The sequence below is a fragment of the Gallinula chloropus genome (assembly GCF_964237585.1).
Source record: "Gallinula chloropus genome assembly, chromosome: 1".
Classification (NCBI taxonomy): domain Eukaryota; kingdom Metazoa; phylum Chordata; class Aves; order Gruiformes; family Rallidae; genus Gallinula; species Gallinula chloropus.
The window spans coordinates 116,183,936-116,207,449 of record NC_140085.1 but is presented as its reverse complement, the minus strand read 5'-3'; the positions used below and the strand labels follow the sequence as shown (position 1 = coordinate 116,207,449).

At 40.3% G+C, this 23,514-nt stretch overlaps 2 protein-coding genes across 2 annotated transcripts; one reads left to right on the top strand and one right to left on the bottom strand.

Annotated features, from left to right (window-relative positions):
* Window positions 1–795: 795 nt before the first annotated feature.
* Window positions 796–6,137, top strand: PIGP (phosphatidylinositol glycan anchor biosynthesis class P). The gene is made up of 4 exons (XM_084261677.1): window positions 796–930; window positions 2,334–2,406; window positions 2,939–3,057; window positions 4,165–6,137. Exons 1-4 carry the CDS (start codon window positions 849–851, stop codon window positions 4,293–4,295), a joined length of 405 nt encoding a protein of 134 aa, XP_084117803.1. The 5' UTR covers window positions 796–848; the 3' UTR covers window positions 4,296–6,137.
* An 8,320-nt stretch (window positions 6,138–14,457) lies between these two features.
* On the bottom strand, window positions 14,458–20,358 carry RIPPLY3 (ripply transcriptional repressor 3; the record flags this gene model as incomplete). The annotated part of the gene is made up of 4 exons (XM_084279295.1): window positions 14,458–14,605; window positions 15,649–15,716; window positions 19,270–19,339; window positions 20,267–20,358. 4 exons carry the CDS (start codon window positions 20,356–20,358, stop codon window positions 14,458–14,460), a joined length of 378 nt encoding a protein of 125 aa, XP_084135421.1.
* Between the last annotated feature and the right edge of the window lie 3,156 nt (window positions 20,359–23,514).

Here is a 23,514-nt window from a genome sequence, read left to right as displayed (position 1 = left end):
CAGGTGGACCGCGCCAGGAGCCACCCTCCCAGACCCGATCTCAGTAGCGAGCGAGGGCCGAGAGCGCAGCGAAGCATGAAGCAGCTGTGGGAAGGGAGCGGGTTAAGAGAAGGGGGGGAGGGGGTGGGGGGAACTGCGGGAGAGCACCCACCGGCGAAACACACACCGCTCGTGTAGCAGCCTGATCCGCGCTCCCCTCCGCAGGACCAAAATGGCTCCCGCCCCTCAGCGAGCCCCTCCCACCATGGGCATCACCAGCTCCACCCATCCGGGCCCCGGCCACTTACCGCCTGGCGTCACGGAAGCGAACCAGAAAGCAGCAATCAGGCAGCGGTCCCTCGCTTGCCGCCCCGGGCGGTGCGCATGCTCTCGCTGCTGGGGGCGGGCGGTGGTCTGGAGCCGGCGGGGTGGTAGGGGTTGTGTGGTTGTGCATGTATTGGGGCGAGGGTAGGGAGCACGGCTGGGTGCCTCCACCTGCACCTTGCTGCCGGGGCGTCCTGGGTGCGGTTTCTTCCTCTAGTCAGGCCGTGGCCTCAAAAGGAAGGAGGCAGAGCGGCTTCACGGGGAAAGGGGGGGAGGGCAGGGGGAGTGTCGCGGGCAGGGGATGTGTCCGGCGGAGGTGGGGGGAAAGTAGCATCGCGGTTCCCGTTTGGAGCGGACCCGGGCCTGGGGAGAGGGGCGCCGGTACCGTGGGCTTGGGAGGAAAGCGCTGCTGCTCGGGTGGCCTGTCTTCCAGCCGCCACGAATACCGGCGGTGTTGTGAGAGGAACTTGGGTGAAGCCTCTGTGTGTTCTTCCCCCCCACCACCCTCCTACCCCACCCCCGAAGCTTAAAGGCAGGAGACCGGAATGGTTGAAAACTCGCCAGCCCCGTTGCCAGAAAGGGCAATATACGGATTCGCTCTGTTTTTAGGATCGTGGTTTGGCTTCAGTAAGTATGCCGGGTACCGAGCCCTTCACTGAAAAGCCTCGCTGCGTTCTGGGGCCGAGCGGGACCCCAGTAAGACCAGCTGAACATACCGTACAGACCTGTGTTGCACCACCAGTTGTACAGGGGTGCAATGGGCCGGGCCGGCCTTGCTTGCCAGGCCTGTCACTTGTTACCGAGATCTGTCGTCGCCTTTTGTGATTTCCTCGTGTTTTGCCTGTCTTTAATAGCCCTGCCAACTCGAATTATTTAAAAAACACTCTGTGTTCTCATTTTATTGACTTTTTTACTTGACTTGCATGCATTTTCACTATTTAGCAGCTGGTTTAGATACTAGTAGTGCGACCTTGCCTGCCTATATATATATGGGAAAAGAACCCAAATAAATGAAGTCAATCAGGTCAGCAACAATGGAAAATTATTAGGGTTATACCAACATTTCTTTGCTTGTGTGACAGATGATTTGGCATTTCACGCAGAATCACAGAGCGGCGGGAGTTGGAAGGGACCTCTAAAGATCACCTAGTCCAACCTGCCTGCCAGAGCAGGATCACCTAGACTAAATCACACAGGATGTCTTGTGTGCCCACACAGAACCAAGGTTTGAGAGGGTGAGAATGCTTTTTTCCACCCCAAGAAAAGGTGCTGCAAGTATATACTGTAGTTGAATAACAAAACGGGATCTTGCCATAACTCACTCTCATTCTTAAGAAGTAAGTAGAAATGAAAGTTGGTTTCCATTTTACAGAAAGGCCCTGCAGTTCCACATCTTGTGTCACTGGCTATTAACCTGTTCCCCTCAAGTTTTGGTAAACCTCTCCCTGGATTTGTAACAACAAAGGGGGCCAAAGTAACAACAAGATTTGTAACAACAAGGGGGCAAAGTTTCTGGGTATTGCTTTTGTTGACGTGAAAATTATTAACTTGCTGACAATCTGTATTTCCAGTGACTTTTTCTGAATGGTTCCATCCAAGCACTGCATTTCTGCCAACATCTCTTTCAACCAAATGACCCAGTGTGAGAACATTTTCAGCTTTAATCTTGTTTGCAGTCAGAGGCATTTGACATCCTCTTACCGAGGGATTTTTTGTTCTGTGGTTCAACATGCAAGATATTCCTGTCTGTCTACACTGGAAATCAGAAGCTAAATGTTGAAACCATAAAAATGGTGTCATATAATGGGTATCATATAATCAGATACAAAAGATTGCCCCCATGTCAGGACAGTTTTGTGTCTGAGTGCCATATTCTACAATGTTTTGGCAGAGCTATTTTGATTTAAATAGTGTAAAAACAGAGTATTATTTCACCATGTATTATTAGGGAAGTATAGCTCTAAAACTTAGGAAGGAAGTCTAAAATGCTATCAATTGTATTATTATGACCTCATAATTCTTTTGTGCAGTGTTGTATCTTATCTGGGCATATGTTCCCGAGACTTGGCTGTTCTCATTGGGACTAACATACTGGCCTCAAAAGTAAGTTCAACCATTTAAACTCTTCATCCAGAATATGTGTAACTGTAGGACACCTTTCCTTGTTTTGAAATAACAATGCTGTTTTTTTAAAGAGTGGCTATATACATAATCCATTTTTTCCCAGTGCAAAAGGACCATAATCCTGGTGAAGTACTTTTTTTTAAACACAGATAAGTAGCTACGATGAAAACTTTTTATTACGTAATGAAAGAAATAATATTGGGATGGTTTATGATAACTTTTTTTTTTCCCCCAGGAAGTTTGCTGGTGAAAATGCAGTCAACTTTAAACTGTAATTAGAAAAATTTAAAGCCTTCCATAAGGAATCTGTTTGAAGGTTTATCCCAAACTAGCTGTAACAACATTACAGTCAGTAATGTGGGGAGAGACCAGGGTCTCTACTCAGAGTTGTTGTTTCTTTTCCTCTTGGCTAAGTTTGCACTAGATACAATAACAGCCGCTACATTAAAACTGTTATATTGTTAGGCATTTGTTATTATGGTATGTAAATTTTTCAATCTTTTTTCCTCAGATACTGGGCAGTTGCTTTGCCAACGTACCTCCTGGTTACTATAGGAATTGGTTATATATTACTTTTTGGTGTTAACATGATGAGTACAGCTCCGCTTAACTCCACACATACTGTTACAGGTAATTTTATTGTTGTGGGCTTTTTAAAAGGTTTTGATACTTAACTGATAAATTCTGAATATATATATATATGTAGCCACATATGGTATAAATACAATTTTAAGCCTTTAAATCGTCTAGAAAGGAGCTCTTGGAAGTACTGAAGCATTCAAGTGGGAATGGGCTACAGGCCTGACTCTTGTCTCCTTGCCATCTTAGGGCAGTGGTTTCCAGCTAGTAACTACTGGCAAGGACACATGTTCTAGGCATTCCCAGTATTTTCCAAGCAGCTGCATCTTCCTCTGCATGAGGAGTTCCACCGCTATTTGCAGGTGGACGTTTTCCTTAGATACAGACTGTAAAATTTGGCAAGAAAGTTACCTGTTGCTAAGGCTGCTGGAGCTGGCATTGTTTTAACAAACTGTGCACATACTATTACATTACACTGAACTACTAAGGAAAGAAATCAGTTGGGAGTTGTAGTTCAAATGCCTTCCTGCAGCGCTTCTGCCTGGAACTGCCGCTCAGTCACCCCTGTGGTACTGGTGGCTCATTCAGACTCTAATGTCACCCTCTCATTTGGTCTCAGTGCAAGTGTGTGTATGGCCGTGTGGCAGGAGGGATGAGGGAAAATTTTCCAGGGGAGCAGTTCCAGCGCTGTGTTCGAAGTGGGCCTGTAGAGATGTTTATGCTGCTACAGGAACAGGTGCCATGCGGTGATGGGAACAAGCAGCAGAGATCAAGAGAGGAGGGTGGACATCATCTCTCAGGAGAAATCCTAGTACAAAGTATTCGAACTACAGACTGAGCTATTCACTGGGAAGGGGGGGTTCTTCTTTTTTTTTTCTTTATATCTGTGGGTAGTTATGGTTTAATTTCATGCAGCATCTAAAACCAAGCAAAGTCCCAGACAGTGATTTCAGCAGGAGGGTACACTTGATTTCTTCAGGGACTCTGTTAATAAATGTTGATGTAAAGCATTCCTGGGGACCATCCCGTCATATCTAAGCAAGATGGGATTTTCAGCATCACTTACAATGACTAAGCTTTTACAGTGTTGTATTCTCTAACACTTCTTGAAGGAAAATAAGTCTGTAATGCATGAAATGTTCTCGTTGTCTCCTGTAGATAACTATGCGAAAAAGCAGCAACAGAAGAAATTTCAAGAAGAAGCAATTCCAGCATTAAGGGATATTCCCATCAGCGAAGTAAACAGAATGTTTTTCCTACCTGAAAAAGGAGTCTGCAATAGCAGATAGTTGCTATTAAGATCTGTTTGAATGGACTGGTAGAAGTGTTACATAAGGAAAACCAAAACCTCTCCAAGCTATAAGAAACTCAACCCACTTTCTGCTTGTAGAACAAAACAATTTTTTTTCTGAATTTATAACTAAATTTATTTTAACACGTTTAATTGAGATGCTTTGATTTTATTATTATACATGCACTTTAATAACCTGCATTAGCATGAGAAGAATGCCACATGAATTTATCTGACCATTCTTGTGAGTTTAAAATAACGCTAATGCTTGCAGATTTCTGCTTGTAATTTCCATCTGAGAGTGAAAGAAAAAGCTTTTGAATGTAGTTTAATTCTGTTTCCGTTTGAATTCAGGGAGAAGAAATGTGTTCTGCTAGTCAAATGCTTGAGGATTTTGTTTTTCTAAGTTATGCTAATTTGGAGTGTTTCCATTGTAAATAGTTTTCATTTGTAAATATTTTTAAAATGTAGCTATTTTTTACTTGTTAAAGTTAGACATTTTTTCTGTGGTTCTATGATATTTGTCCTGGGTAAAGATGTATAGTGGTCCTTCCACCCCACCCCTTTCTTAGTGGGCTTATTGAAATACCATGATTACCAGAAATAAGGAAAGTGGGTTGTGAATATTTTCTGAAACGAGTCTCGAAATCTCAAAGTGCCTTTTTGTTTGTTTGTTTGTTTGTTTGTTTGTTTGTTTGTTTGTTTTAAAAACCATTCTTAAGAATACTGAAAACTAGGTTCAAGGAAGTTTCTGGAAGTACGGGAACAAACAGGCCCATCATATTATAATCAAGACTATAGCACAAAGCAGTCATTCCTTAAACTGAATGTTCTTTCATGAATTAACGAGCAGAGACACAATTTTTATTTCCTTTCACAAAGCCATTTTTTGTCTTCATTAGTCAAGGTTATTTAGTTTGACTACAAAGACCAGAGAATTAGAGCCTCTTATTGTTTGCTTAGGTCTATAAACCAACTTCAGACCAGCAGAGGATTTAGTTTAAAAAAAATAAGTCACTATAAATTTTTGATCATTCGTGTGAAGAATCGTAGGTCATGTCTTTAGAAATCAGTCAAAACAACCATCAACTTCCACGGATGCCTTAAGGACTGGTAACCATCTGGTATGAATATAAAATTTGTGGTTTCTTGGCCTTCTAGTCTTCAGTAGTTCGCTATTTTTTCCACCTGCATTTGAAGGGAAATAAACCAACAATCAGAACGTGCTAGCTGTTACTGGTAGCAGAATTCCTTGTTAGTGAAGGGAAACATGCCTTTCAGCATTCATAGTAGACTTTGGGTATATTCTTCTTGGGGGGCATTTCGTAAGAGTGAGTGTGTGTACCTAAGACAAATGACTGTAAGTTAGTACAATGTTCATTGGTTTGATAGTTGTAGACTTCTTTGTGACGTTTTGGGGTTTTAGTTTCCTATTATTTTCCCTTCCTGACATGATTTTGCCCTTCTATTCATTTTAATTTACATGCTCAAACAACCATATTAACATAGGGTTAATTCAGGATTTTATGATCATGAAGATCTATTTGCTCTTTTGTCACTTCTCTAATTACATTGCAGACACTGAAGTATTGACTGTAATCTTTTTTTCCTGTGTAATTTCTACCTGTGTTCTGTATTCCTTTTGGTTTCGGACAAAGCAATTTAGTTTCTAATTGTAAGTTGACAAGTGAAGGCTCTGTTTCTGGGTATCATTTGATGTAGGGATTAATTTAGGCCCCCGTGAAGGATACTCAAATCCCTTCAGGATAAAGAACAGCTACTGGAAAATGCCCTCAAGCCTTGAGAGCACACAAATTAAAGGACTGTAAACCTTGGGTGAAGATGGTATCAGTGATGAATCTGCCATTTCATTTAACAGCAGACCTCACAATTATGGGAAAACCAACAGAGGCCCCTACGCGCGTCGGCAACCCGGGGCCGTTTGTTTAGGTCAGACTTGCAGGCATGAAACTCTATCTCTGCTCTTCTGTCACTGCTGCGTAGCAGGGCTTCAAAGCCACTGTAGTGACCTTTTCCTCAACTTGGGGGGGGATGTCTGATGCTTCAGAAATTGCCTCTGGGATCAAAATAAAACCAGGTAACGTAGAGTGTGTGGGCTAAGAAATGGATTGTAGGGAGTTGCAGGTGTTTGGGATCCATCATATTTCACAGTCTTGCCTGTGACTGTGATTAAAGACAAGATAATGCAACTCTGCCAGTAAAGAGGAGAGAGATTCTGCCTTTAGTAAATATACAGCATGCTTACAGCTGTAGTTGTTCACTGAGATTTATATAGATTTTGCCTTTGATGATACATTTAGGGGGAAAAAATTAAATTACTAGACTGTGTTTCTAGTAGTGCCTTTCTTTACAAAACATACCTGTTCAAAGGCTGGATATCAGGTATCCATTCTTCTCAGAGACTGAGGAAAAACTAAATAAATAAAGGCAAAACCCTGGATTTGCCCCCATTTTCACCCTTCCAACTTACTGATGGTATATTGTTCCAGCATTACCCGTAGGAAGCAGTAGAGTTAGACCAACTGCATCGTCCTGACTGAAATAAACCAAATAGTGAAATGAGCTGTACCTTTTAATGCAGCTTCTAGGATAAAACTTCTGCACTTTTTATTATATTGGAGACCAATTAAATTTTACATGTCCCACTATAAATGTAATCCTGTAAGACAGGTTCCCCCCAAAAGGTGTTGAATGAACATGTGTGTAAACATGTCACTAAAAAATGAACAGAGGGGAACAGTTTCAAACATAAAGTTATATGCCAAAGGAAGTAATAGAGCTGTGGTTGGCAGATTTGTGTATGGGGGTAGAGTATGTCTCTCTCCTTTCCATCTTAGCTGAAGAGGGCGGGGTAATGACAACATGGATGAAGTGTTTATGGTGAAGTTGAGCAATACTGAAGGAAACTTTGGCAACAGAGTTGCACAAATGATTTTAAAAAGGGAAAGAAACTATCTTGAACTTTGGTCTGGGGTGCATCGAAAGGAGTGTGGCCAGCAAGTCAAAGGGGGTGATCCTCCCCCTCTACTCTGCCCTGGTCAGGCCCCACCTGGAATATTGTATCCAGTTCTGGGCTCCCTGATATAAAAGGGACAGGGATGTCCTGGAGAGAGTCCAGCAAAGGGCTAGGAAGATGATTAAAGGAGTGGAGCATCTTACCTATGGGGATAGGCTGAATGAACTGGGGCTGTTCAGCCTTGAGAAAAGAAGGTTGAGAGGGGATCTTATTAATGTTTATAAATACCTCAAGTGTGGAACACACGGGGAAATGTCCAGCCTCTTTTCAATGGTCTGTGGGGACAGGACAAGGGGCAATGGCCTCAAGTAGGAGCACAGGAAGTTCCGCACCAACATGCAGAAGAACTTTTTCACAGTGGTGGTGACAGAGCCCTGGGACAGGCTGCCCAGGGGGGTTGTGGAGTCTCCTTCTCTAGAGATATTCAACACCCGTCTGGACGCTGACCTGTTCTAGGGAGCCTGCTTTGGCAGGGGGGCTGGACCTGATGATCTCTGGAGGTCCCTTCCAACCCCTACGATTTTGTGATTTGCTTTGCAGTGTATTGAATGCCATAAGCTTGGAGACTTAGATGCAGATACAGAGTGTATGTGTGTGTGAAGTAGAAGAGCTAAATTCTTTCTGTGTCCACATAAGTTCATTTTTATTGTAAGCATTCATGGAGGGATTTTGCTGCTTTGAGATCAACAGGGAGCTACAGTAAAAGAGGTAAATGCTCTGTCGTAAAGTTCAAAACATATATGAGTAAAGAGTTAGTACAACCTTGTGTTTACTGCTCCTAGAGATACGATGACTGGAGTAAGAAAAGGAAACAGAAGAGAAACAGCACCTTAAATTTTATATCAGCTTCCAGAAATGAAAGTGATGTTCTTGCAGGAAGCAATGCTGAGTAAAAAAACTTGTTTCAGCAGTAATAAAATGCAGTTACCTTCTTCTTTGAGGCACGTAGGTAAGGTTTTCTGTTACCTAAAGCATTCCATGCTAAAAATATTTTGAGTATACTGTGGAATGCTGTCAGCTTGATTTGGTGATTTTTAAAGTAACCATTGTGGTTGGAAGGGAGAATAGGCTAGGTGAGTAACAAATCATATTATGCTCAATTTTTATTTTTTTTTAGGGCAAAGTTCAGGTATCAATAAGTGCAAAGACCCCCTCATGTAAATCAGAAAGCTGTAATATTTAAATGTTTATAATGTTGCTGCAGGCCACATTTCTGTAAAGTTAAAAATCAGTTCCAGTCGTGAGGCTTCACATTGCTGCAATGCAGGTAATGTGCTTGAAGCTTTGTGGAGAGTAGGAGTGGAGAAAATGTATGCATGTTTTAGTTCCATAGTGTAGATCTCTCTCTGGGTCTCTGGGTTTTCCATTGCTACACCTCTGTGCTGGGTGCTCTATGAACATTAAAAATGCAACTCTGCCAGCATAGGCAAGTAAAGCATATGCGGGGAAAGAGGGTGGTAAAGTAACACGAGCAGGTTTTGTCATTCTTTTGAGTGAGCCTTAAGATGCTGTGAGGTAAATCAGGCAAAGTTAGGCCTTCTAGGCCTTCAGTCCTTAATGAAGAGGTAGAACAACTGCAGAAACAGCAAACTTTCCACCTCTGGCAAAACTTAAATATGAGAATAGAGGGAATGCTGAGATAGTCTAAGTAGTGGTTGAGTCATCTTCACCCCTGCTCCAGCTTTCTGTCCCAGGAGGGTGTAACAAATCAACATCTTGATTAAAACCTATGTCTGCATCTGAAGCGCTTCTGTTTTACAGGAGTCATAAGCAGACATGACATCTTTGCTTTCATACAGAGTTTCTCCAATACTTAATTCACTTTTCTGCAGAAGCTCCCATCTGTGGGTAAAATGAGAAATTTGCCTCTAAAGCTCTTTTTCAAAGGCTTTTTCAATACTTGATTTCTTCAACAGGCAGCTTCAATGGACTTCAATTTAATTTGTGAGTGTAAATGATTAATGTTTCTGACTTACAGAATACTTAATAAATGATTTGTGTGTAAATGTCTTTTGTTCCATAATGCACCTTTTCCATGGATACTTGAGTCTGAGTGGCTAGGATGTTTAATGCAAAGTCCTGCTTGCTGCTGTACTGTTACATTTCCAGTCAGCTCTAAAACAACTGAGATGGGGCGGGGGGGGGGGGGTGTGTGTTTGTCTCTCTCCCTCTATTCATGAGTTGAACTGTATTCCGAGGGGAAAGTTTGGGAAGCATTTAGTCTTGTTCTGTCAGTTTCCTTACGGAGTGATTGCCAAAATACATTTTGTTGATGTGCTGTGTAGTTTATGTATCAACTTCTCAGCTTTATACTAACAGCAGCTCATAGATTTGTCCAGTCTGCAAATGATGACTGTGATTAAATAGTAGTGAATTGGATGGATTTTGTCTCATGAGCTTACAAGACCACTCCCGTGAAGACTGCCTCTTCTCAGCTGTGGCTGTTTAGACCTGCTACCACTGTTACTTTCTGGTATAAATGTAGCTTAGAAAAAAAAATGCTTCCTGTGTGTCCTGGTTTGAGCCGAGATAGTGTCAGCTTTCTTTCTAGTTCCTGGTATAGTGCTGTGTTTTGGATTTAATATGAGAATAACACTGAGGACACATCAGTGTTTCAGTTGTTACCAGATGGTTTTAGTGCCTACACCAAGCGATGGACTTTTCAGCTTCCCATGCCCCTGCCAGGTGCACAAGGAGCTGGAAGAGCATAGCCAGGGCAGACGGCCCAGGCTGGCCGAGGGGATATTCCTGACCATAAAATGTCAGGCTCCGGGTGTAACTGGGGAAGCTAAGCTGGGAGGTAGGATCACTGCTTGAAAACAGACTGGGCATCAAGGGTGGTTTTCCTTCAGCATGTGGTGACCAATTGGATTTGTGCATCACTTGTTTAATTATTGGGGGGGTTGTGCTATTACTATTATTCTCTTCCTTTGTTACCCTATTAAACTGTCTTTATCTCAACCCAAGGCAAGTCTTTCATTCTCGTCATGCACTTGGGGTGGGGAGGGGTGAGTGGGTGGTTGTGAGGCGGTCAGTTACCAGCAGGGGTTAAACCATGACACCACGATAGTTCTTGTAATCAAAATTATTATTATATTTAGAAAGAACACTCAACAAACTTTATTGTCATGCGAGAATATGCTTCCCTTGGACATACACAGGATCTTGTCTTAAAAGAGGTGTGCTGGTTTTGTCTGGGATAGAGCTCATTTTCTTCATAGTAGCTAGTACAGGGCTGCATTTTGGATTTGTGCTGCAAACAGTGCTGTGTATAATACAGTATTTTTTTAGCTATTGCTGAGCAGGGCTTAACAGGGCCAAGGTCTTTTCTGCTCTCCACACCACCGCACCACCAAGTGGGCTGGAGGTGTGTGAGAAGCTGTAGGTGACACAGCCAAGGCAGCTGACCCCAGCTGACCAAAGGGATGTTCCATACCGTATGATGTCTGCTCAGCATGTCAAGCTGGGGGAAGAAGAAGAAAGGGTGATCATTTAGGTGATGGCATTTGTCTCCCCAAGTAACAATTATGTGTGATAGAGCCCTGCTTGTCTGTGGGCAGTGTGGAATGAATTCCTTGTTTTGCTTCTCCTTGTTGGCTTTTTGCTTTCCCTATTAAACTGCCTTCATCTCAATCCACAAGTCTTCTCACTTTTACCCTCCCAATTCTCTCCTCCATCCCACCAGGGAGGGGAGGGAGTGGCTGTACGGGGCTTAACAGCCAGCTGGTGTTAAAACACACTAAAAGGTTAGAAGTAGAATTCAAGACCAGTTTATGAGCATACTTCAGTATTGATTTTTTCATGTGAATCCATATAATAGAAATCAAAAATTGTCGACAATTTCTTGATAATTTTCCAGCATTCGTGTGCCAGTGGAACATTAACTTGTCCTGTACTACCATAATCTTCTACAACGTATATTGAAAGGTAACACTTGCTGGGAATGTTACAGCCAAGTTCTGTGGAACAGAGATCCTGAGCCGGCCATTTAATCTGTAAAATGTTATGCTTCTGGTCTTGTCTTTGAAGTATTCAGCTCACGATAAACACATTATTTTGGGATGCTTTGTTATCTTCTTCCTGTAAATGATGGATGATTGTAAGGTCACTGAAAACTTGGCAAGATCAAATTGCAGATGAAGTCACAAACCAGAACTGAAAACTGAAAGTTAGCTGCAGTTGAATTATAGAGATTCTATACCAGTTCACTTTATATTAGTTCACTTTTTTGTCTTCTCTTAATTATTAACAAACAGATAAGGGATTGCAATAAATATTTTATTTAAGTGTGCAGCTACAGGTGTGTTGATGTTGTAACGTGAAGAGACAGTTATTTGACCAAGAAAAAAAAAAAAGCTGGCTTGAGGGCAAAAGGGAAAAACAGTTTTGGCTTCCACTAGTGACTGTAGCCAAATATTACAGAGCATTCCTTTTGTGTAATGGATCCTTAAATGATGACAATATCTCTGTGAGGCAAACGGCTCCACAGCGTAGTGTGTGTGTGTTAGGGAGCCCCATGCTGTGTGGAGATTGTGTGGTATCTACCGGATTTTTTTTGCGGGGGGGGGGGGGATGGGTGTGGAGGTGGTTCCCTTTACACATCCAGATTCCAATAACCCTCAACAAAGGCCTGATCAATTCAGCAGTAATCAGGGTGGTTTTGTCATAGCACAAATGGCAGCACAGATGCACACAGACATGACTTAGTTAGAAAAAGTCCTGTTGGGGACTTGAGGTGAGGGCAGAACTCCTGATGTTGGGAGTGATCTCAGCTGAGCATTGGTGGAGACTGGAGCTTCAGGCTTAGTGTACAGTAATTTGGCCATTGTAGGGAACCTGTCATCACTGACTTCTTAAGTGATCGTGGGTGCTTTTCTGTGTCTGCTACAGACTGAATAATGATGAAGCTGGAGGATGAATAATTTTAGGTTATCTCATGAGAGAAGGGAAAGACCTTTAAAATGTCTCTGGTTTAGTTCCATGTGTTGGGAAGCGATGATGTGGAGATGATGAAAGAGCGAAAGGCAAAAGCTGAATTTTGATGTGTTACACCAGGGTTTACAATTTCAACTAGCTCTTGTAATTCTGTGTATTCCAGGGTGCTGTGTCCTTGCTTAAATGTAATTAATAGGTCCAGTTTTTAGTTTGTAAATGGGGAGTTTTTAAAAACCGTTCTAAGGTGTTGATTCATTTGGAATCCTGATTTGCTGGACTTACAATTGATAACGCTGCTGCTTTGTCTGACAGTACGCTGTGCCGCGAGGAAGTTCTGACACCCCCTTTCAGTGTCCCTTAACAACTGCCTGACCTTATCTACACCTCCAACAGTAGCATAGGAAAGGCCAGGAATCTTAGATTCTGCCTTTGCCTTGTCTCTGAGGAAACTATGGCTGTTTTAGTTAGAGATAAGACACCTGATGGGTAATGCCACTGAAACAGTAGCCAAATAACTAAGCTTTCAGCTAATTAAAGAATGCTGGCACAGTTTGCCCTGGCAAACTCTCTGAGCATACACAATTTGTGCAAACAAAAGGTTAACCAGAACAGATTATACCATTTCTCTGAATTCAAGAAACTGTGCTGAAAAAACAGGTTTTGCCAGTGGAATAAGTGTTGGAATTAATGTGTCTGCATTGCACATAACACAGATGCTTATGGAAATGAATGGCTTGTCTTCCTGAACATCTATTTAAAAGAAACATCAAGACCCCATTAGATGGGGGGTCCCACCGCACTGGGGCAGTTATATTAAAATCATAGATTCAAGCTATTGAAATAAAATTTTAGTATTGTGGAGCAGACAAAATGTCAGCACATAATACCTGTTTTAATGCATTAAATCATAGCTTTTAATTGAGGCTAACTTCTTCCCTGATGGACAGAAAGGCATTTCTGATTACATTGGGGGAAATCTGATAATAAGAGAACAAGACAACCCCAGAAAATACCATGACTGTCATGTAGAACTTGTCCTGAAAGGTGGTTATACTGGACAATCCTGGTCAATTTGGCATATAGCATTTATACCAGAATAAATATGCCTTGTGCAGCCAATATGCAATAGTCTCTGCATTTTACATAATTACTTGCTTAAATTAAAATACTGTGTTTCAAAGCCTTTGGGTTATTTTGGGACTGTACAATATATCATTTTGCTTCGCAATCAATCCAATTTTCATTTTATCAACAATGTAATCAATCCTGTTTTCATACATAGCTAAGTATGGTGCTCTTAATGGTCTTAATCCGTGTTACTTAAACCAGCTTGATTTCATAGGACCATAGAATACTTAGGGCTGGAAAGGACCTTAAAGACCACCAGGTTCCAATCCCCTGCCATAGGCAGGGACACCTCTCACTAGACCGGCCTGCTCAAGTCCCCATCCAACCTGGTCTTGAACACTGCCAGGGTGGGGGCAGCCACAGCTCCTCTGGGCAGCCTGTGCCAGCGCCTCACCACCCTCACAGGGAAGAATTTCTTCCTAATGTCTAATCTAAATCTACCTCCTTCCAATTTAAAACCATTCCTCCCCCATCCTATCACTCCGTGCTCTTCTAAAAAGTCCCTCCCCAGCATCCTTGCTGGCCCCCTTCAGGTACTGGAAGGCCACTAATAAGATCGCCCCAGAGACTTCTCCAGGCTGAACCACCCCAACTCTCTCAGCCTGTCTTCACACGAGAGGTGCTCCAGCCCTCTGATCATCTTTGGGGCCCTCCTCTGGACCCGTTCCAATAGTTCTGTGCTCTTCTTATGTTGGGGACTCCAGAACTGGATACAGTACTGCAGGTGGGGTCTCATGAGAGTGGAGCAGAGGGGCAGAATCACCTCCCTTGACCTGCTGGCCACACTCCTTTTGGTGCAGCCCAGGAATTTAAACCTTACAATCCTTTGTTCAGCTTCAGAGCTTTATTTAATGTCTCTCAAAACACAAAAGGACTTCCTTTTAGTTTCCAGTTGCATTGACTCATTCTTCTTGGAAAGATAGCTATAAATAGCAGTCTTTAGAGCTTTGATGTATTTCTTTGCTCAGTCAGATGTTGGCCCATACACTTCTGACAGTTCTTTTTTTACGTCTCCGTGCTTTTTATTTTTGTGTTTATCAAGGCTGGCTGTTGTTGGCTACTAGTCTGGATTGATTTTTTCTTCATCTTCCTCAGAGTCGGCATCATCATTGTAAAAGTGCATTGTAGCTTGTACTGGAAAACTCGCCAGAACCTTCTCTCCGATGCTATTAAGAAACTTTTGGGCTTTGGACTTGGGCAAATAGAGTCTAATAAGAAAACATAAGAGAAAAAGTAAATCCATGTGACACTTCCCCAGATAAGCTACTCTGACTGTTAAGACTTGTTTTTATCTTTCTTTGGAGAGAGAAAAATGCTAGGGTTCCCTGACTTTTTAAACAAAAGGTACTGTTGATTTTAAGTTACCTCGGTTGTTTTGGGCATATTGTGTATTGGATTTACCTAAATTCTGGCTTTATCTAAGATCCCACCCTGGCAAAGTATTGCCAGGGCAATGATGCATGCTTGAGTTGGTTTGAGTTTTAGCACAGTTCAGAACAGAAGTGGGGAAAGTTTGAGGATTGTTCTGAGATTCTGTAATTCAGATTAAGACACCAGGTTAAGATTGGGATGGGTTACCTGCTGCACAGAGATTGATCATAGTGGGGTTTGTGTCTCCAGACAGAGGAGGAGGAGGTGTACACTGAGAGAAATTTATTTTTAAATTCCTGAGGGTTTTTGTATTGAAATCCTAAATGTCATAATTTACATTCCAGGTTTTCACCAGTTTTTCCACTAAAGGAAAATTTATGTGGTCTGTATACATATGTACGTGGTTTTGTGTACATATGTATGTACATCTCTTCATCTTGGTTCACTTTGGCCAGTTTGCAATCACATTTGACAGTGATAAAGGTCACACAGAATTTAAGCTTCTACCACATGTAGAAAAAACAAGTGTTGTAAAGAAGAGGGGATATGTTCCACTGATTTTCCTTCTCTACATGCAAGTCCAAATAAGGGGTTTCTACATCACTAAGCCTTAAAAGAATCAAAATGTTGGTGAAAGCCTTTATAAATTCCCCAAACATCAGAAAAGCTTTACCCGGAGTTCCAACTTTTATTCAATGTTACTTAAACAATTTTATTAACATTGTTTCATGTTCTGTTCTTGAGGAGGAATAAAAATCCATGGAGCCTGGTGAGTAGTTACTAAAAAGAGAAACTCCAGAGAAAACCTGATACTTCTCCTGAGAAGGAATTTGTCTTGTCTTGGAAGGTTTCCTGTATCAATTGATAGGATTTAACTCACCTCACTGGATGTTGAAACCCCAGGGCTCCTTTTGACCTAAAATTTATTAGTTGACCATCCAGTTGTGACTGTAAAGAGACATATTTATTATTTAGAGTAGGCTAAAAATGAAGATTTCACTATTTTCTTCTACAAGTAACTGCAAAATTCTACAGTAACGTTGCTTTGTTTGCTGTGCTGCATATGTTGTTTTACTCTAAGCATACCTCAGAGAATCTATGGGCCCACATTCTGCCCATAGTTGCACATTTAACACAGCATTTGAAGTTGTATGTTTTATGAGTCATAAAAATAGTGTATATTTTGCTTAAATTCTTATGGAATATCTACAGAGACTGGTGAGTTCATAACACCACCAAATGGAAGGTAAGTGATTGGAAGGAAAAAGGATTTTCAATCAGTTAAAGGATTGGGAGGTTAGGGTCTTATAAAATGCCTCTTTAACTACACTAACTGGTGTTTTGGAGTTGGAATGTTCAAGATGGGATGCTTAATTGTAAAGATCACACAAGCACATTAAGATTCCAAAGAGTATGATCAGGAAGTAACTGGCATCTCCTATTTCTATGCAAACAAGGATAAAAAAGAAAGCATTTTTGATACAACTTAGGTAGAAAAAATGTAGTTTAAAAAATTAGCACAGAATGAAGTCCTTCAAATTAAAATCACAATAAAACCCAATAATTTGCAAATGTTAACGTTGCTAGATCATAAAAGTATTATAAACCTGAAAGCATGTCCCAAAGTCAATGGGTCCTGTAGACATAGAATCATTGAATCATAGAATCTCATGGTTTGGAAGAGACCTGGATTAGTGGGGGAGTATCCTAGCCATGGCAGGGGCTTGGAACTAGATAATCTTTAAGGTCCCTTCCAACCCAAACCTTTCTGTGATTCCATGATTCTCTTCCATGTCTTAAAAAGAGAAGACCTTTCTTTTCCCTCCTTTTGCTATGAACTCGTTGGATAAAATAAGAAGATTCAGCTTTGCTGTAGTAGAATTTCTAGTGAACAGATTCTAGAAATGGTCTGCTCTGCTATAAACAGACAAAGATGTCTTTTGCCAGTGTTAGAGCAATTCATCTCTCTTTCTGAGGAAATAGGCATCAGCATGGTTATTTTGGTGAGCCCCAAAAAGCCCTCGGGCTACAAACTGAGCAGAGGCTCCTATAGGATTTTCTCTGCACCTTTTATGTTGACCTGTTTCTCTCATACCCACCTGTTTGTCTTGTAGACAAAATTATTTGTTATTATTACAGTTTTGTTGAGGGTTTGGGGGTTTTTTTTTGGTGTGTTTAACCAGGACACTCATTTATTTTGTTTCCACAGTACCTAGTAAAATGGACTCCTGATCTGACTGACTGCTGTAGATGTGATCATAATACCTAGGCTAAATACCATATGATATTTTTCTTTCAGATTTACATTAAAAATAGTATCTTTTATCTTTATTGACCTGTATTTTCTACCATATTTCCTTTAGAATACATATTACTTTAAAATAATTATATATGTAATATTGCTTACTGATTAAACACACATATGCTTTTTCTTTTTTAGACTATAATACAGCATTACTGAAAAGCAGTTCTGATAAAAGCCAATTTATTGCAAAATCTAAAACTCAGTTGTTTGTATAGAGCACAAAATATTCAGCATTAATTTGTATTATGCTGTAGATATAACAATATTAGCTTTAAATTACTTTTCATGGCTTTTCTTTGGGCATAAGTAATGACATATTGAAATTTAGAGAGTAGGAAAAATGTTACATTTTATGTAAGGAAAAATATATTATGTATAGGTAACTATAGGGTATACCGTACACATGTTCTTGCCAATAGAGATAAATTTATTGGGTTGGGGGGAAGGTTGCCAGTGTTTTTATTTTTTAGTGCTTTGCTCTGTATCTTTCAATCTCTCAGGTTAGATGTTTGTATGTCTACTCCTAAATGTTTTATTACAGAAAGGATATTGAAACTTTTATTTGCTTCACACTACAGTGTTTGGAGTGTGTACCGATCTGTAAAGCATTGGCATTTGTGTGTATACATTGCAGAAAATGAAAGTAGCCAGAATGCAACTAGCAAAAACATTGTGCTCAACCCATCTTGGGAAGCCTTCTGCTGGAAACCTCGGTAACTTTCCTGAAGAAGACGCCTCTTGCCTTCCACAGCTGTGGAATGTAAGTATACATCACAAAAAGTATCCATGCATCTTTCCTCATTTGTCATGACCATGTTGGGAAGCTCTTTAGGAGCCCGCCTTCAGTCCTTATGAGGTCCCAAGTTAGAGAGGCACCTGCAATGCTGAAGCAATATGTATGGGCCATAAGGTATGGAATGAGAAGGATCTGAGAAGTTTCTGGTAGGATGGAGAAATGTTAAAAAAATCCAACCCAACTCTTTCAGTTGTACTTGGCTTGAAACAGTGTCAGGCTGTTAGTAGGAATATGGTTTGTTTTTTCTCACACCAGTGAGAAGCACCTCAAGTGTGAATTAAAACCTCTGATCTGGTTCAGTAAAGTTTTCTACAAAAATATAACCTCAGTAATAAATCACAGCTTCCTGATTTCAGAAACCTTAGTTTCTTGAAATCATTACTGTAAGTGTGATATCTCATGAGAGTAGGAGTCTTAGCAAATTACAGGTGCCTCCGCAAAGCTTGGAACGCTCCTGGGAAGGATGTTCTTCCACAGGCTTTCCCAAGGAGTCTGCTGAGAGGCATGTGGTTCTCCCTGAGATCTGTACAGCTACAACCTCCATCTTCAGCTGACAAGAAGTACAAGGTAAATACATGTTAGAATACAGGAGAAATTGTTAGTCTTTAAAGACTTGCACTAAGGAGAGTCATTTTCTTAACCTGCTGAGCCTTTGGTGAAAAGTCTAAGATGTAACTGGGGATCGGATGCTGCAAAAACTTATGCAGGTGCTTAAAATTAAGCATGGGAGTAGTACCATTTCGGTACATTTTTTAAAGGTTGCAGCATAGGGAGCTACATTGAATGTGCTTCAATCTCTCTTTGTTTTTGTTCTTTGAGCCTAACAAATCTTCCCACATGAGTAAGTAAAACTAATAATCACACTCCCTTTCAAAGTCGCTTGGCAGTGAGACCAACTGTAAAATCCAATTTTCTTTTGATTTCCTACCTGATTTGGCTATAGCAAGACCTCCCCCTCTTTCTCCTGTGCCCCCAGATAACTGATAAAATTGTGCACCTATAAATATGTTTTTTAAATTTCATTTTAAAGTAATTTTCACTCAAACTTGCCCGATTTACAAAATACCACATACAGACCACGCCTGGAAATTTCAAACTGAGGATATTCAAAATATTAATTTTTGTAATTAAGCAAATAAAAACTGCTGTTAAAATAGGGGTTGTTTTAGTAAGCAGTGCTTTCTGCAGCTCTTTAAGAACCAATGATTTTCTGTCTGATATAAAATTAGAGATACTCTTAATCATTATCACATACAGAACACTACAATTTGAACCATATTTCCTAACGCTAAAGAAAGCTTGAAAGAACAAATGAATAAATGACACTTCCTGTGTTCAAACAGTTTCAATTTCTGCACCTGTTTTCTATAAGGATTATTTTCTCCAGAATTTACTCTCACCGTTTGTTGATTCTCTGTCATCTCATCATCTCTTGCTGCAAGCATCCAGGGCCTCCATAAAGCGGGGCTGCTGAAAGATTAAGATAGAATAGTGCTCCCACAGTTACATCTTTGTGGTGGTATCTACACTGTACAGCTCCTTTTGGTAGATTCTGCTGGCATCTTTTGAAATAACATGATTTTTTTTCTTTTCAACCCATTTTACTTTGGTATGTGTGGCAATATTAGCCTGTCTTCTGCCTATGATCAGATTAAACAAACTAAATGATCGCATGCTTTCAACTAAGGTGTCATTTCCCTTTAAAAGTTTCATAGCTCAAAGTGGCTGCATTTAACTCCAAATGATGATGTAATTAACACTGAAATCTTTTTATTTATGCAAAACTGCTGCATAAATAAAAAGTAAACCCTCCCTCTCTGACAGAATGTCTAAATAGAGACTCTATGTCATCACCAAGGGGCTGGTTATTTATTGAGTAAGCAAGTCCGGCATCAAACTGACACAAGAAATCTGATCTAATTAGCTTAAGATCTAATTAGCCTGTACAGGGTGGATGCTACATCTGCCTTTTGGATAGGGGGGACAACACATACACACACTACAATTATGGATGCTCTTTTTAACAGGACTTTTCTATCTCTGCTCCTGTGTAGCAGGCCCATACATTTGGGGAAATAGAAAAAGTATTTTCAGATATGGAAGGTAAATTAATTTAATGAAAAATAATAAATTGGTTACGGCAACCCTAATTTTCATTTACTTCAATTTATAAGATCTGCAATATTTGACTGAAAAGGGTAAAATATTAGCAAAAGAAATACAATTACCTCTTCTAAAGGAAACATTCCCAGAAACCCATTTTGCCCTTTACTTCTGAAGTGGGAAAGTGTTTCCTGATGTCTACTAAACGTCAGAATCGTTACATTCAAATGATAATTACAGTCTGAGTTTTGAAAGGAAGGCTTGCTGAAAAAAGTCTCCCCGGGCCTGCCTTACCTCTCTGGGCGCTGTCCTCGGGCACCCTGGGAGTGACGAGAGACGTGTCCCACTGCAGCCTGGAGCGGGAGTCCTGCAGCTGCACCCTCCATGGCATTTGGTGGTCTAAAGGCTGTGGCAGGCTGGGCACTTGCCTGGGCCTTTCAGCCCCTCCTTTATCTCAGCTCCCAAAGAATACTTACCTAAAACAAACACGGCCTCGGGTAAAAGGACTGACGTGTCTTTAATGACATTGCCTGTGACTCCTCCAAACCGTTCAGAGGTAGGGTTCTCACCTCGACAGGCTGACCAGGGGAGAGCTCTGCTAGGGAAACAGAGGCTTTTTGTTATATTTGGTTAGCAAAGTGCATGGTAAATAATCCCTGTCTTTTATCTTTCTGTCCCTGTTTTACAAAATCCATACCTGCTCTATATGAAATCTGTTATGTAAAGACTCCTTTTACGTGTTTTGGGAAAACTCATCAGCACCCCATCCTAAAAAAGTGTAACAGACACTCAAGAATTTTCATAGTATTTTTTTTTTTTTTTAATGAATGAAGTTTTTTCCATGTCCTAACTTTACAAGAGAAAAAGATACCAAAAATCCATGAGGGTGAGAGGATTTAAAGACAGGCTCAGTGACTTCCTTCAGATGACAGGGATGTTACTTTAATTTGATCTCTGTTTGATGGATGGAGAAGAAAGCTTATGCTGAGAAAGATTACTTTGGTAATTAAAGAACAAGGGTTATGATTGACATTGCTTTAAGGAATCTTTTATTTCAAAGTATGCAATATATGCTTTAGGCCTACAAAGACTGAATATAAACAGAGCTCTTCCAAGCTCTCTTCCCCCTGCTGTCACCCCTAGCGCACATTACTCATAGCCTGCTACATTGTACAAGAACAATTTATTACCTGATGGCTGACATTATCTGATTTTCATTGTTGTGGTTCATTGCTACAGTTCACTTTGTTCCCTTTATTTCCCAACTACTGCAGAGATGTAAGAAGATTGTAAGAACCTAAAGCTGAATTTTCTTTCCACCGGTGCTGTTTACATATTGACATCAAAGGGAACAGATTCAGCTCCCAAATATAATTGTTTTTTACCACAAAATTTCTTCCCAGAGAGAAAAGAATAGTTTTGTTTACTGAACATGGAACATCCATTGATTATTTAGTATGAATTAGCTCCCTCCTAGCTGACTTAGTTGAAAAAAACCATCAAAACAGTCAGTTTGAGAGGACACTGAAAATTCTCAGTGGGAGTCACATCCTTCTGAGGTCAGCCTCGTGGCTCTTCTCCAAGTCATGATCCAGCTGGAGGTAGAATGGGTCCAGTCAGCAAGAAGGGGCTGGGCTTGCAGATAAAGACCACTGGATATATTCCCTTGGAGACATCCTTTCCCCTTGAAATTATTCTGTTAGAAAACATCATATATGTATATATTTAAATACCTTTACAAGTGTAGGGGTTTGTGCATTCTACTGATTTTGCTTAGATTTAAATGTATTTCTTCCAAAAGGGAGGAGGTTCAGTCAAACTTGAAAGTCAGGCTGATGCGGGCTGTATGGTTGTGTTAGTTACTTGGCACTCCTAAGATTGGTAAAAATATTATTGTAACACAGGTTATTATCTTTTTGAAGTAGATTTCAGTAACAGGATCTGGGATTTGATTTGTTAAGGTCCAATTCTTACATAATTTTTTCCTGCTCTTTAAAACACCCCTTATTGATGTGACAGAGACGTATTTTAAACTCAAAGGTGAAAGCCATTAAATGCTGCTCCAGGAAACACTGACTATAAAGGACTTGGAGCCTAAATCTACTCCCTCCTGTGTTTAAATACAGTGCGACATTTGTAAAGTTGTAACTAAGTAAACAATATTTTATCTCAAAGAAGAAAATATATGCACAGTCTCAATTGTTTTAAACATGAATGTATCAAAATCAGTACAATTATTAGAATGAAGAACATGGTGAATAATATTAAAATAAGAAAATATATATTACACAGCAGCATAGGTCCTGAGGAAAAAAAGCATACTTAAGTAACCTAAATTGTAATCAAATATCTTACTGAATTACAGTCTTAGATGCACACATATAATTTCATCAGATTAGTTTTATTTAGACCTAATTTAACTTGATAGTTGAAAAGGAAGTGTGCATCTCACAACTGATGTCTATGGTCCTGATCTTGCAATCAGATCCGTATGTGAGGATAACTGATTCATACCACTGGATAGAATCTGCCAACATGGATATTAGTGCAGGGCAGAAGCCTAAGTTACAAACATAGAGCTCTCCGGAAGATGCAATGTTACCCTCAATTGAATCTGTTGATAAAGCCATGCAAGACCAAATTTATTACAAAATTGTTGAAAATATGATTTCATTAAGGAAGCTACAATGCAATCTAATATTGTTGCATGTAAGATGTAGAAAAAATGCAAGTTAGTATTACATTATTGTAGTAATTAATCGAAGCACACAACCTTTAACTGGCACTGTCATAGCAATCATTAGCTAAAATCAGGTTGTAGATCTGTCAAAAATGGTTTATTCCAGTAAAATATAAGCAGCTGTAATAGTGTGTGATTTCTGGGTTTTTTTGAAAAACAACACAACCCCTCCAAAGAAAGCCCCAAACAAACCAGGTAGCAGTTAGGCCAGTCACAGCTGTCTAATTTTAGGAACTATATTACATTTTGCAATACACTTAATTTTAATACGAGGTGCTGTATTTGGTGAACCGGAAAGCACCGGCTCTGCTACAGCTGCTCATCCTTTTTTCTCAGAAGCTAGGGGAGTTTTTCAGACTTCTGCTGCTACCTAAGAATCACTTTTACATATTTGATTCTTATGGAGATGAGCCAGAAGATAATTATTTTGTGCTAATTGGAAGAGGTTTTTATCTCTGTAGAAAACCTGTTTTACTCGTTTTTCTCATGAAAGCACTCATGCATTTGCAAGAATAAAGAGTATTCAATATAAATTGGAATAGTCAAGGAAACAGGATAGCTCTACAACTTTTATGGTTTTGAGTAATATCTGGTATTTAACAACATGACACTGGCATTTGTAGCCACTAATAGCATGCAAAGCTCCTCAGAGAAATTGTTAGAAGAGCTTTTACAGAACAGAGGGAGGAGAGAACTGAGTCATTCACAAAGCACAGCAAGGCCAGTCTCATTCCTTTAAAGTCAAAAAGAGGCATTCATCTATGCTGAGGTTACATGGTAGAGTTGGCTCCCTCTTCTGAGT

Coding starts and splice junctions, on each gene's coding strand:
- PIGP (XM_084261677.1), top strand. CDS start 849: ATGGTTGAAAACTCGCCAGCCCCGTTGCCAGAAAGGGCAATATACGGA. Junction 931..2,333: donor AGGATCGTGGTTTGGCTTCA/GTAAGTATGCCG, acceptor TCTTTTGTGCAG/TGTTGTATCTTATCTGGGCA. Junction 3,058..4,164: donor CTCCACACATACTGTTACAG/GTAATTTTATTG, acceptor TGTCTCCTGTAG/ATAACTATGCGAAAAAGCAG.